This window comes from Macrotis lagotis, chromosome 1 (genome assembly GCF_037893015.1).
Source record: "Macrotis lagotis isolate mMagLag1 chromosome 1, bilby.v1.9.chrom.fasta, whole genome shotgun sequence".
In the NCBI taxonomy this organism is placed as follows: Eukaryota; Metazoa; Chordata; class Mammalia; order Peramelemorphia; family Peramelidae; genus Macrotis; species Macrotis lagotis.
This window is the reverse complement of record NC_133658.1, coordinates 799,290,951-799,305,640: the sequence shown is the minus strand read 5'-3', so window position 1 is coordinate 799,305,640 and position 14,690 is coordinate 799,290,951. Positions and strand designations below refer to the sequence as shown.

Here is a 14,690-nt window from a genome sequence, read left to right as displayed (position 1 = left end):
AACCTATATCATATTTTTTCCTGCCATGGGGAAGGAAGAGAAGAGAGGGTGGTAGAAAAATGTGAAACTCAGAAGCTTGCAAAAGGGTGAATGTAGGGGCAGCTAGGTGGTGTAGTGGATAAAGCACCGGCCCTGGAATCAGGAGTACCTGGGTTCAAATCCAGTCTCAGACACTTAATAATTACCTAGCTGTGTGGCCTTGGGCAAGCCACTTAACCCCGTTTGCCTTACGAAAAACCTAAAACAAAAAGGGTGAATGTAGAAAACTGCATCTGCATGTAATTTAAACTACCTTTGCAAGTAATTGGGGGGAAAAATGAAAGGGAAAAAAGAAAGAAAACTGCCTAGATCCCATAGAAACAGAGAGCAAAATGGCAATGGAAATACTATAGCCAAATTCATAGTTTCCAGGTCAAAGAAAATAAATATACTACAAGCAACTAGAAAGAAAAAATTCAAGTACAGAAGAACCAGCCAGGATGAAAGTGAGGGAATCCTACTGTTCCATAAGAAATGATTAAAGGCATAGTTTCAGAAAAACCTGGGAAGATTTGAACAAATGCTGAGTGAAATTATAAAGTGAGCAAAACCAGTGGAACAATTTATAAAATATTTACAATAACAATTTTGTTGAGACAAACAACTTGAGACAAACAACTTTCAAAGACTTTTGTATTCTCATCAAAGAAATGATGCCCCACAATTTCAGATGATAGGTGATAAGAGGATGACATCAGGGAAGTGATGCCATGAGAAGCAAGTGAATTGGATTTGTCAGCCTCTTTTCTCCTTTGGAGTCATTTGGGTTCAGTGGTCAGATATGAATCAGGATGACTGGAGATGGACCTGGATATGAGGCAGTCAGGGTTAAGTGACTTGCTTGAGGTCACACAGCTAGTATACTCTTGAGAAGAATTGAGAGGAAATCACAGTCCACTTCTTTTGATATGACTAATGTGGGCTTTTGTTTTGCTTGTCTATGTATGTTTATCACAGGGATTTTTGTTATTCTCAATAGAGGAGGACAGATAGTTGGGAGAAAATAAGGCACATTTACTTTGATTGAAAAAAAATAAAACTTAATTTAAAAAAAGAATATAAGTTTCTTAAGGGCAAGTTCTAGCTTGCTTGCTTGCATTTCTATCTCAGTGCTTTGTACAGAGCCTAGGGCATAGTAAGTGCTTAATAAAAGCTTTATCAATTATCTTTCGGGTATCTGGACTGTCATTACTTTAATGATATTAATGTTTTCTTATTCAGTCATTGAAGTTCTCTATGGGTATATGTCTTTTATTTGTTATACCTTTTTACCACTCTCTTAAATGAATTTTTCTATTTAATGCAAAGTAAATAGAATTATGGGCCTGGAATCAGAAAGACCTGTGTTCAAATGTGGCCTCAGACTCTGACTTCCTGACCCTAAACACTTAATCTCTATCTCTATCAATTTCCTTATCTGCAAAAAGGGCCTAGAGTACTAGCATCTACTTCCCAGGGTTGTGGTGGTTGTGGTTATTATTTTTGGAGGCAATCAAGGTTAAGTGATTTGCCCATGGTCACACAGCTATTAAATGTCAAGTGTCTGAGACTGAATTTGAACTCAGATCCTCCTGATTCCAGAGGTAAGGGTTGTTGTGAGAATAAAATTCAGTAATATTTATAAAATATTTTATAATATTAAAGCTGTATGTAAATGCAAGCAGTTTTTATTGATTATTGTGTAGTATATAATAAACACCTACTATGTGCTAGGCATTGGGAATGCAAAGACAATAAAAGACTCTAAATTATTTTTAAAATCAAAATTTAATAACAAAATAATTTAACTAATGACAATTTCTTTTTCAGCCCTATGCTGTTCAAGAACTGAAAGCAGTTGCAGGTGTAATGATTACGGCTTCCCATAACCGTAAAGAAGATAATGGGTACAAGGTAAATCTTGAGGATTCAAACTTTTGTGACAGTAATTAATATCTTATGTGATAAAATCAAGATTCAAATTATCTTGGCTTGATAGAATATTGAGCTAAAACCAATAGGATGTTATTTAACAGGAATGGTCTAAAGACCTGCATTTAAGTTCAGAAATCAAACATCCAGATATAGGAAGGGGATGACGGTCATGTTTGTCCTTGTTTTTGAAGACCACGATGTCAGGGAGATGATGCCATTAGAAGCAAGTGAATTGGATTTGAGTGAGGAGGATGCTGTGCTAAATCACCAGTCTCATTTTCTCCTCCAGAGTCATCCAAGTCCAGTGGTCAGATAGGAATCAGGATGACTGGAGATGGGCCTGGATGCCAGGCAGTCAGGGTTAAGAAACTTACCCAAGGTCACACAGCTAGTAAATATCTGAGGTCAAATTTAAACTTGAGTCTTCCTGACTTTAGGGTTTGGTGCTCTATCCACTGCACTACCTAGCTGCCCAAGGAAGAAGACGATCTGGCTTAAAATTATTTATAAAATAAAATAATGGTGGGGTGAAAGGGAAAATTGTAAAAGCTACATTACAAACAAGGATAATACAGATACTAGAGCGATAGTCATATTCTGTCTAGTTAGAGCACATCAAAAGTATAATTTTAGGCACCATGTTTTGGAAGAGACATTGGCAAATTAGTGAGTGCTCTGAGGATAGTAATACCCATATTCTATTTTTACAGATGGCTATGGGTTATTTAAAGGTCGCCTGAAGAATTGCTGACTGCTGTATAGGTCATAAGCCCTTGTTTCTACCACAATAACTACACAGATATAATTTTAATTAAATGTGAAATAAAAAATCATAAAAGAAAACCTAATTACCCTTGATGAATTTCAATCTTCTGACTTAATTAGCTACATACATGGGTATTGATGGAATTGACTGATATTATTGCTAATGTGTAGAATAGGAAAGATGTCAGGAGGAGGATAATGAGCCTGATTTTTTAAAAAAAAAAGGAAGAGGAGGAGGACTCTGAAAATTATAAACCAATAAGTATGACTTTTATTCCTGGGCAATTTCTAGAACAGATTAATAAAGAGATTATTAAAAAGTAAACATTTAGAAAATCAGGGTTCCAGAAATTCAATAGGTAGACATGCTAAATTAATTTCCTTTTTTGACAGGCTTACTAAATTGGTAGATTAGAAGATTGTTGTAGTTATACTTTACTTAGATTTCATGAAGTCACTTAATAAAGTGTCTCATACTATTCTTTTGGAAAGGATGCAAAGATTTGGGTTAGCTGTATAATTTAATAGATTCAAAGTGATTGGAATGCTGGATTTAGAGGGGATGCTTGACCTTATGCCATTTAATACTGTTATCAACATTTTATAAATGATTTTGATTAAGGCATTGATGGTAGGCCTAAGAAATTAGGAAATTTGTATATAACCCAAAGCCAAGGAGAATTGACACTAGATGACAGAGTCACTTTCCAAAAAGATTTTGGTAGGTTGTAGCATTAGGCTGGATCTAATAATAAAAAATTCATTTGGGATAAATTTAATTCAGAAGAATAAGATAAAGCAGGGCATCCTTAGGAAAAAGGCCTAAGGGTATAGTAGACTCTAAGCTCAGACTGAGCCAGCTGTGTGATGAGAATAAATGAGGATTTGAGGGCAAGCTCAACTTAAATGAATAGGTAGAGCTTCTCACAGAGACATTGTACTCTTGCCCTACTCAGACTACATCTGGAGTATTGTGTTCAATTCTGTACACAACACTTTAGAAAGCATATTGATTAGCCACTTCCAAAGGATAGGATCTAGCATGTTAAAAAGCACTGAGCCAGTTTAAATAAGTATTGAAGGAAATGGGATTATTTGGCCTAGAGAAGAGAAGATTCAAGGGTACACAGATGCTGTGCTCAAATACTTGAAGGGCTATCATATACAAACTCATTTTGGCACCAAGGGCAAAACCAGGAGTTGTGAATAAAGATTGAGAGTAGGCAGCTAGATTGGCACAGTGCATAGAGATAGTGTGCAACTTGGATTCAGGAAAACTTGAATTCAGATATGGTCCCTGATACTTTTAGCTGTGGAATCCTCAACAAGTCACTTTGTAATATAAACTGGAGAAGGAAATGGCAAGCTATTTCAGTATCTTTTCCAAGAAAACTCAAATGGGATCATGTAGAGTTGAACACCACTGAAATAACTGAATAGTAACAACAAAATTTAGGTTTGGTATTAGGAAATATTACTAAGAGTTTAGAATTGTCCAAAAATTGAATAGAATGCATTGGAAATTGTTGGGTTTCCTCTCACTGTTTTCCTTCAAGGAAAAGATGGATAATAACTTGTCCAGCATGTCATAAGTGTGATTCACTTTTGACTATTGTTTTGACAAGGTGGCCACTGAGGTTTCATCTAAAGATGAAATTATTTCTTTCATTCTGTCATTTAAAAAACAACTGAAAAACTATAAATGTTTCCCTGGGGAAGAAAAGATGAAAAAGAACTGTTTGATTAATTCAAGCAAAACACTTGTTTTTATTTTATTTTACTATGTGCCAATTCTGTACTAAGTTCCAAGAATTCAAAGAAAGATTAAAATATCACTAATGATTAAGTGTTTATTATGTAGAGACCTCTGAAAAGGTACTGGCTAAGTGTACAAAGTTTTAGATAATATATGGTCCCTGCTTTTATGGAACTTAGTCTTGGGTGACAAAAGGAGTACCTATACACAAATAAGTGTGAATAATACACAAGTTGTGAAAGATGTATTAGGTGAATTACAAGGATAGAGTTCATTCCTAATTGAGAGGATAAGGAAGACTTTGTGGAGAAAGAGGAGGCTTTGAGTTGGGCTTTAAAGAAGAGGTTGGCAGACTATAGCCTGCAGGCCAATTTTTGTGATTTTTTACAGTTTTAGTACAGTAAAGGCAATATTTAGGAATTCAACAACCAATGAGGAGGGCAAAGCAACTGGTAAAAAATCATCATTCCATATACTGAACACCATAGGATCAAAAATACAGTTGCTGTGGTACACTTGTATAGGAGTCCTTGGATCAAGTATGTTGAGCTAAGAAGAACCTCCTGAGATGGGCCATCTAGTCTATCCATCTCCTTTTATTATTAGTCCTAGAAAATTGAGACCAAGAGAAGTTTAGCAACTTACCCAAGATTCATACTCAGGCTCTATGACTCCACTTTCAGGATATTTGCTTAGAGAGAGAAAATTCAAAGGGATGGGAATTCCTCTTGCCCTGGCAAATCACTTTCTGGCACAAACCCTTTTAGAGTTAAAATTTATTGTATTTCCAAGTAAACACAGAGTTCCACAATCAGCAGTTCCAGATCTTAGTTGAAAGTTCATTGAACAGTTGTGATTCATCATTTAGCTTTTACTGCATCCAGTAGACTTTTCCTAAACTAATCATTCTGTTCCAGGATGAAGATAGGTAATGACTTTTATTAAATTCACGTGTTTCCAATCTAATTCTGGTTGCCACTTTCATCCATTTTTCAGGAGCTTAAGTTCCTTGTTAAGTTGGCCGAGTATTCTCTCAGGAAGTTACAAAGCTTTTTCGAAGAATAATATGAAAAGATTTTGGTGCATGATATTGTTTGAGAATTGATAATTAAAGAATTTTTCATTCAGATTAGATCAAGGAATTTAGACTAAAGGACTGTTCTAATGCTATTTTGTAATAGTTGTCTATAGAGGAAATGAGAAGCACACAGGAGTAAGAAATGAGTCTGTAGCAAGATATGGAAGGAGTGGGGAAGTGGTTCAGGGAAGGAGGCTTGAGGATTAGATGATTGCTATATTTGTAAAACACTAGGAAGTATAGATTTGTTTTATGATATTTCAAGTGAAAGAATTAGAACCCATGAATAGAAATTACTGGCATCCAAACAAACTCAACATATAAAGGACTATCCAGCAACAAGGGTGGTCTCATGAAATAATGTAGCTCCTACTTCCTGAAGGTATTCAAATAGAAACTGATTTAAAAAGAAATTATATTGATCAACTGTTAGGACTTCTATGGGTTGGAATTCCTACATAAGAAATATGACTAAATTAAGTCAGAAGGAATCTTATTCTCCCCCTTGTCTTTTATTGGATAGAATTCAGTATCTGCGAATATGACTTGACTTATAGTTATGAATTTTACTTTAATTGTTCTCCTGTTTATTTTTTTTTTTACTGAGAGTCTTGGAATGATCATTGCTATGATCAGAATTTATTGGACTGATCCCTTATGAAAGGTCACCTTAATAGTACATTAAATCAGTATATTTTTACATAAAGTCAAATTCTCATTGCAATTAATGAAAGGCAAATGAGATAATAATTGTAATTATATTTTCCATCACATACATTTTTACCTTAGCATTTAATGCCCTCCAGTCTGGTTTGAGTCTATCTTTATAGCTTTATTTTTTATACTCCACTGTCTAGTCAAACCAGCCTCCATTTGTTCCTAATTTCATACTGCTTCTAACTTTAAATGTGTGCTTCTTCTTTCTTGGCTCTAGGTTTATTTTCCCCCTAATTCCCAAAATTGTACATCTTATCTGCTAAAATCCTTATCAAGAACAGGAACTTCCTCCTCCCTAAAGACCCTTAGCTAAAAATGATCACACTTTCCTTAACATTTTTTAGCATACTTCTCTCATCTTGATTCTTTATCATACATAGATCATACTAATTTATGTGAATGTCACAACTACTCATTTGATTTTAAGCTCCCTGGAGGCAGAGACTTGCATTTTTAATTTTGTAGTCCTCTCTCTTCCACATATTAGATTCTTTAATGAGTATTTGTTGAATTGTCCTTTAATCATTTAGGTATATTGGGAAACAGGGGCTCAGATTACATCTCCTCATGATAAAGAGATCCTGAAATGTATCGAAGAAAGTGTTGAGCCCTGGATTGATTCCTGGAATGAAAATCTAGTGGATACCAGCCCCCTGAAGCGAGATCCTCTGCAGGATATTTGTACACGTTACATGGAAGATCTGAAAAAGATCTGTTTTCACAGGTACTTGCTTAGGAAGGTGTGATAACTTCACTTTAAGGCAGGGCAAAAAAAATGTGGATGGGTTGGGCAGTAACAGAATCAATTTAGGCAGATCCAAAGAGAGGAAACAGTTAATTTGTGTTGGAAGAGGTAAAACAGAAGCACAGCAGGAAGAGACAGATATGATAAAGGTGGGGGGAACCCAAGAGTATTTCCTCCAACCTTCCTCAAGCTTTCTTTTTGACATTAAAAAGCAGAGGAGTTCACAGCCTTTCCTAAGGCATTCTGCTGTGTAGAGTAATCTCTAGTAGTTTGTAGTCCATTGGATATTTTGTAGTCATTCTTCTGAGTCTTTTTATTTAGAGTGGAGTAGGGCACAGGCTTTTATGTAATTATTACATCATCATACATAAGATGAAATTTTATTTTATAACTATTGCTATTAAATTTTATTTTATTTTATAACTATTGCTATTAAAATTGATTTTTCAGCTATCACTGAAAATCAGAGAAACTACTTTTTGTGGGGCAAGATCCATGTTTCACTTTTCCCAATTCCCCAAAGAATTACTTACAAAGTAATTTTGAAATAAGATCAAAATGGACACATAATCTAGACATAGAGGGATATATCATAATTAGAAGAGCATAGAACATATTACCTATCAGATTTATTTATACCTATCTGAATATTAAATTTAAACTACTTGCAAAGTAGTTTTAAAAATGTTTTTTCTTGTTTCATTTCTCTGATTTCCCCCACCAAGCCATTATGTATTATCTTTTGTCATTTTTAATATACTTTTTCCCCTTTTCTAAACAAGGTCTCAAATAATCTTTTTTGAAATGAAATTTAGTCAATTGAATAACAGTACTTATTACCTGAATGTCCTTTACTGTAAAATGATTTGATACTTGTCCTGGATAATAATAATAACTCCCATTTCTGTAACATTATGCCATTTATAAACTGCTTTCTCACAACAATTCTGTGAAGTAAGTAATACATGGCTTATTTTTGTTTATGGAAGAGGAAAGTGGTTTATTCATGGTCACACAGAAGCAGTAGAGGACGGTCTAACTCTTGATATCTTTTGTCTTTAAATCTCATACAATGCTTCCTCTTAGGCTTGTGGGTCTATATATGTAATGCTGTCAACTTGAATCATTTTTCTGGTATTAGGGTTCACTCTCAGTAATTCTCAATATATGTGAGGAATCTTGCTGATATGGTCCATTCATAGCCACAAGTTGCTCTGGACCAGACGAGAGGTTGGTGTAGAGGGATCCAGTGTAACAGAAGGCTTCATAGGATGAAGTATAAGAGCTCTGGGTTGCCTAGATGTAGAGAACTCAGATTTGGTTTGTCCCCAGGCAAGATAGTTATTTCAAATGGAACTAAGGTCAAATTCTTGGCAGATGGGCATGGGACCAGCCTAATTTAATAGTTTGATACTGACCACTTAATGCCCCCTAAAAATATATTAAAATGTAATTCTAATTATTATTATTCCCTTAATTGCTAATAAAACCATTTTGAAAATCTATATATTTCTGGATGAGTTGAGGAAGATTAGTTGTTCTGAATAAGATCCAGGGGTTTTAGCAGTCTGCAAGCTCAAGTGGAAGCAACAGTATTATATAGTAAGCAAAAAAAAAAAAATGCTCATGAGATTTTCGTTTGCATTAATAAAGTCAGAGCTTGGAGGAGATAAAGTGACAAAATCTATCCTCTGCTTGCTCACCTCAATATAGTATTGTTCAGGACAGTACAGTGGAGATAGGACATTGAGAGTAGAGACAGCTTCAACGAGGGTAACTAGAAGGGTGAAAGAAATTGAGACTTTGTCACAAGAGGATGAACTGAAGGAAAGGACATGTTTATACCTAAGAAGAGAAGATTCAGGGGAGACATATCTGTTTTCAACATTTGAAGGATTAGATTCCTTTTGTTTGGGTCCAGAGGACAAAAACAGGGGCAGTGGATGGAACTTAGAGACAGATTTGGCCTTGATGACAGGAAAATCTTAATAATTAGAGCTATTTTAACAAAAGGTCAAAAATATCGAAGGAATTAACAGAAAAAATATAAAGGAAGGAGGTCTAGAAGTACCAGATCTTAAACTGTAAGGTGGTAATTATCAACACAATCTGATATTAGCTGAGAAATAGGTGGATCACTGCAAGACAGTAGACCTACAACATATATAATAGTTGCTGACTATAGTGTGTGTGTGTGTGTGTGTGTGTGTGTGTGTGTGTGTGTGTGTGTGTGTGTGTGTGTGTGTGTGTGTGTGTGTGTAAAATATTTGTCTTCTCAATACGAAGTTGGAAAGGAAGGAGGGAAAAAACTGGAAACACAAAATGTAACCAAAAAAGTTTTTAAAAAATATTCATTAGAATTGCCTTGAGATGTCGTGATTTCAGCCTCCTTGATGATCTTTAAGCAGTCTAGGTGGCCATTTGTTAGATATGTTTTAGTAGAAAAAGAGATATCTTCCAACCCTCGAAATCTGAGATTTTGTGATCAGGTTTGCCCATATATGTAAGCCATTGCAAAATGGCAGTGAGAAGCAGAAAGGGAGTGCCATTCCATAGGACAGGGGTGGGGAGTCTCCAATCCTCGGGTCATATTGGTCTGGCATGAATGCTATAACATGAATTATGTTATAAATATCCAAATGGTCCTTTGGCAGAAAAAATTTCCTCATGCCTGTCATAGGATCTTGGAGGGAGTGTCAGCCAATAGTTTGGAACATTATAGAATAAATGAGTTTTGCTTCTTGCAAGGAGTTGATGTCCATTTTGTCAAAATTATCATGGTATCACAAGATCTCTGTGACCGTAATGATCTTCAAGCATCACTAAGCTTTCTAGACTTAGAGAGAAAGATTAGACTAGAATGTTTTGTTCCTTTAATTGTGTACCGTGGTTTATTGTTGTCACCTTAGATTTCTACTCAGAATATAGAATTCTTTAACTACCTTTTCTTTGAGCATTGACATTTTCCATTATATCATAATTATAAGTATTTGTAGTATTGATTGAATTGTGTTATTTTTTTCAGAGAGCTGAACTTGCAGACAAACTTAAAATTTGTCCATACATCATTTCATGGAGTTGGTCATGATTATGTGCAATTGGCTTTTAAAATGTTTGGATTTAAGCCTCCAATTCCAGTACCAGAACAACAGGATCCAGACCCAAACTTTTCTACTGTTAAATGTCCAAATCCTGAAGAAGGTGAATCTGTGCTGGTATGTATATACAATTTTAATACCTAATATAATTTTTTTATTTATCTCTATTAAAATGGAAAAAAATCCTGAAATATCTTAGGATAGATTTCCTCAATCTCCTTAGGTCCCTCCCAATCCTGATTTTATGATTTTTATCATCTAGTTCATTCTTTTCATTTTGCAGTTGGGGAAACTGAGGTCCAGAGAGGGAGAGGTATTTGTCTCAAGCTACACAAATACTGGGGCCAGAACTTTAACGAAAGCTTTCTCTGAACTTCATGCTTTTTCCATTTTTCAAGGCTGCCTTTATCCATCACAAGTCAGAGGATGATTAAGTTTAAAGGGTTAGAAAAGCAGAAATCATTTCTTTATATCTTAAATTTTAAGGGAATTTATGTTCTATATTGAAACCCTTGATATGAAAGTATAATTCCTAGGGAAATCTAGGATCCTAATTTTAAATTTGATTAAACTCTATTCTTCTAAAACTAGAGAGCATTAGAGTGAGTTAATATTGCAAATTAATGCTTACATTTGAGAGTAATGTTAAATTCAACTTCTTCAATATAATCTGGCTTTTTGGGTGCTTGTCCCAGGAGCTGTCTCTGAGATTGGCTGAAAAAGAAAATGCCAGAGTAGTGGTAGCCACGGATCCTGACGCAGACAGACTGGCAGTGGCAGAATTGCAGGAGGAGTAAGTAGCTGATAAAGGCTTAAATGTTTGGTTTCACTCTTCTTTTGCCTTAGAGCAATGTTAGCATTTTCCCAATGGCATTATTACCTGATATAACTTAACTTTTTTCCTTATCAGCTTTTTTAAAAAAAGCAATCTATTTTCTCAAACTATCCTACTTGGTGTTTAAGCTAAATGTTTTTTTTGTTACCATTATAGGTCTTAATGTGATTTAAATTTTTTTTAAATATAAAATTCAAAGGAATTTGGTTTTGATGAATTTTTCCCTTCTTTGTGCAGTGGTCGTTGGAAAGTTTTCACAGGCAATGAGTTAGCAGCGTTGTTTGGGTGGTGGATGTTTGATTGCTGGAAGGAAAATAAGTCACAGAATGCTGATGTGAAGAACATTTACATGTTAGCCACTACAGTCTCCTCCAAAATTTTGAAGGCAATTGCACATAAAGAAGGATTTCAGTTTGAAGTAAGAGCTAGATAGTATTTTTGTGTTTATTTTTACAACTAGAAGTTAAAGGAATTTTTACAGATACTGATTTCCAATGCTTTAACTTTTAATTCCAAAAAATGCTATTTCTAAGTTTGTATTTATAGATTTATAGAATTTTAGCAGGAGAGAGGACCTTAAAAACATTGAATCTAACTTCCTTACTTTACAGATGAGATGAAGGGTGTTACAGATGAGGCTGCTCAAAGACAACTAACTAAAACCCATATCCTTTGACTTCTAGAGAGGAGTATTCTTTCTAGTCACATATAAGTAACTGTGACTCCATGGCATGGAGAAAAATGAATATTTTTTCACTTAGTTGAGTTGGCATTTTTGGAGATAGTATTAAAAGGAATTAAATAACTTACAGGGAACCAGTAATTTTGAGAATCAAAAGCATAGCTTTCTCTGATAATTGCTAGGGCAAAGAATCTTTGTATTTTTAGTTAGTAAACTGAAGTTTAGAGTTATTATGTACATATTTCTATTTTTAATGGTCTAAAGTAATTTACATTGTACTTTGCATTTAGCTGTAAAGTGGTGGTTTTATTCTACTCCTTTCCATGTCAGTTGAAAAGGAATCCTAGTACTAAAGATAAACTGCTAAATCTAACAGGTTATTTCATTTATTATTCCACTAGGTCCCAGAGTTATAGAGAAGTATTAATGCTTCAGTGTAAATATTCATAAAAGTAGTCAAGCAAATGGGTTGATAATTGGGACTCTATCACAGTAAATAGCCATGTCACCTTAATACTTGAGCATATTATGTATGCATATTACTTAATATGTGTGTCTTTTTAAATACATAATCATGGTAGAAAAATAACTTGGTATCCTCCTTTATATTTCAGGAAACATTGCCAGGTTTTAAATGGATTGGAAGTAGAATAAAAGAACTCCTGGAAAATGGGAAAGAAGTCCTTTTTGCATTTGAAGAATCTATTGGTATGTATCAGAATACTAAAGTATCATCGCTAACTCTAGTCTTGCTTGATATTCAGAACCTCACAAATATAGTACAATGAACTTTACTAATTAGTATTTCCAGTTCTTTTTAAAACATAGAACATTAACATTGGAGAAGACCTTAGAATTCATTTAATTCTACCTATTTCTATTCCTCCAATTTGGGAAAAGCAAATTCTTATTGAGATCTAGATGACTATGAATTGGGCATGGCCATAGAAGGAATTCCTTCATATTTAAGGAAGAAGTTGAACCTTTGGTCTCTTTCAGCTGTACTTTTCTGAGAATTAATGGAAATATGAAACTCTTCTTACAATGTCCTCCAACTATAGTTATTCACTTTCTGGTATAAGTAGATTTGAAGTCAGAAATCCTGGATTTATATTATAGCTCCAGCCCTTACTGGCTTTGTAAAAATTACTCGTCAATTCATTTCTTTTGATCTCAGTTTTCTTATCTGCAAAATGAGGGATTTGGACTTGATTTTTCAAGTCCCCTTTCAGCTTCAGATCTTATGATCCTCTTCTGCAATACCTCCATTAATAGGAAACTCACTATCTAGTAAGGTAGATCAGATTTTAATTTTTAGATAACTTCATTTATTAGGATATTCTGATTTCAGAATGTAGTAATTACTATCTTAAAACAATCAACAAGAAGATTTCAATGTAGAATCATATAGAAATGGAAAAAGACTCTAGGGGGCAGCTAGGTGACACAGGGGATAGAGCACCAGCTCTGGAGTCAAATGGACCTGTGTTCAAATGTGTACTCAGACACTTAATAATTGCCTAGCTGTGTGACCTTGGGAAAGTCACTTAACCCTATTGCCTTAAATTAAAAAAAATTTTTAAAAGACTCTAAATATATTTACTTTGCATGTTTCATCAGGTGTTAAATGGCACTTAATTTATTTTATCCTTTAGAAATAATAAGACTAATTAGAATCACAAGAAGTCTGTTTTCTCTTGAAATCTTTTGTATTCCAAAACTTTTTTGTTTCCCAGGATTTCTGTGTGGCACTTCTGTTTTGGATAAAGATGGAGTGAGTGCAGCTGCTGTTATTGCTGAAATGGCAGCTTACTTGGAAACCAGGAATGTAACATTGGCACAACAGCTAACTAAAGTTTATGAAAGGTAAGTCTGTTGTATTGTGAATCTAACATTCTGTACTCTTGCTTATTATCATCATGGTTAGGGTTTTAATTGAATTAACTCTCAATTGTTGATTACTCTTTATAAATATCAGAGGTCTTAGGAACAGGAGTTCTGACTCACCCTGCTTGGTTGTCATGTTAGACTACAGTTTTCTCTAGAAAGTGATGTGATTATATATCACTTACCAAAAATACAGCAGATTGGCTAGAAACTGGATTGTTGGACCTCTGTTAATGAAAGATCCTTAAAAGCAGAGATTCTTTTTTGGTTTTGTTGTGTTGTGTTGTGTTTTATCCTTGTATTCCTCAGTGCTTTGCATGTATTAAAGTAGCTCACTAACCTGAATCTGGATATATACCTCCCTAATTTGAACAAGTATAATAGAAACTCCTTTAAGAAGAAATGGTATTCACAAAGTTAAGCCCCTTAGGTAAATCACAGCTTTAGTCATAGTATTCATCCATCTTTCCCCCTTCCCCCTATCCTCTTCTTTTATGACCAATAGAAGTTCTTTGCCCTGAATTGTCCTGCTATTTGGTACTGGTGCTGGAATGCCCACATGTAGACAGTAGTGATTTATTGTTCTAGTTCACCACTCACTTCTTATATCCAAAGAAGATAAGTAAAGAAATCTTGAATTACCCTCTGTTTTAGAAAATGAACCAATAACATTTAAGTGCTGACCAAAGTGGTTCAATATAGTATGTTAAATGCTGAGAATACAAGACAGAAACAATTAAAAAGAGTCTTTACCCTTAGGAGCTGGCATTCTATATGGGGATGCAACAGGTAAATTGGAAAAGAGACATACGTGAGTTAAATTTTAAAGGAAGCTAAGTATTGTAAGAGATAGAAGTAAGGAGATAGTAGATTTCCAGGGGTGTAGAATACACTTCAGTGGTTTAGGGAAAAACATTTAATTAAGTTAATGAGTAAGAGAGAATAAGGTGAAATACATTTGGAAAGGTAACTGAAGTTGTGAAGGGAATTGCATGCTAATGTGGTATAATAGAAATAGTGCTGGAATAGGATTCAGAGAACCTGGCTTCCGATCCTATCTTTGTCATTTGCTAGCAAGTTGTACGGATTCTCAGTTTCTCCAACTGTAAAAATGAGGGAATAGAATTGGTAATCTCAAAAATCCATTCTGTCTCTAAATTTTATCCTAAGTGAA

The 14,690-nt window shown here is 34.5% G+C and overlaps 1 protein-coding gene across 1 annotated transcript in view; it reads left to right on the top strand.

Annotated features, from left to right (window-relative positions):
- The window catches only part of PGM2L1 (phosphoglucomutase 2 like 1), an 82,141-nt gene that overhangs the window by 26,503 nt on the left and 40,948 nt on the right, over positions 1-14,690 (top strand). Inside the window, exons 5-11 of the mRNA XM_074216862.1 lie at positions 1,849-1,932; positions 6,800-6,993; positions 10,040-10,229; positions 10,808-10,905; positions 11,185-11,365; positions 12,244-12,337; positions 13,366-13,495. Of these exons, the coding sequence (XP_074072963.1) occupies positions 1,849-1,932; positions 6,800-6,993; positions 10,040-10,229; positions 10,808-10,905; positions 11,185-11,365; positions 12,244-12,337; positions 13,366-13,495 (971 nt within the window). The remainder of the gene's footprint in view (positions 1-1,848; positions 1,933-6,799; positions 6,994-10,039; positions 10,230-10,807; positions 10,906-11,184; positions 11,366-12,243; positions 12,338-13,365; positions 13,496-14,690) is intronic.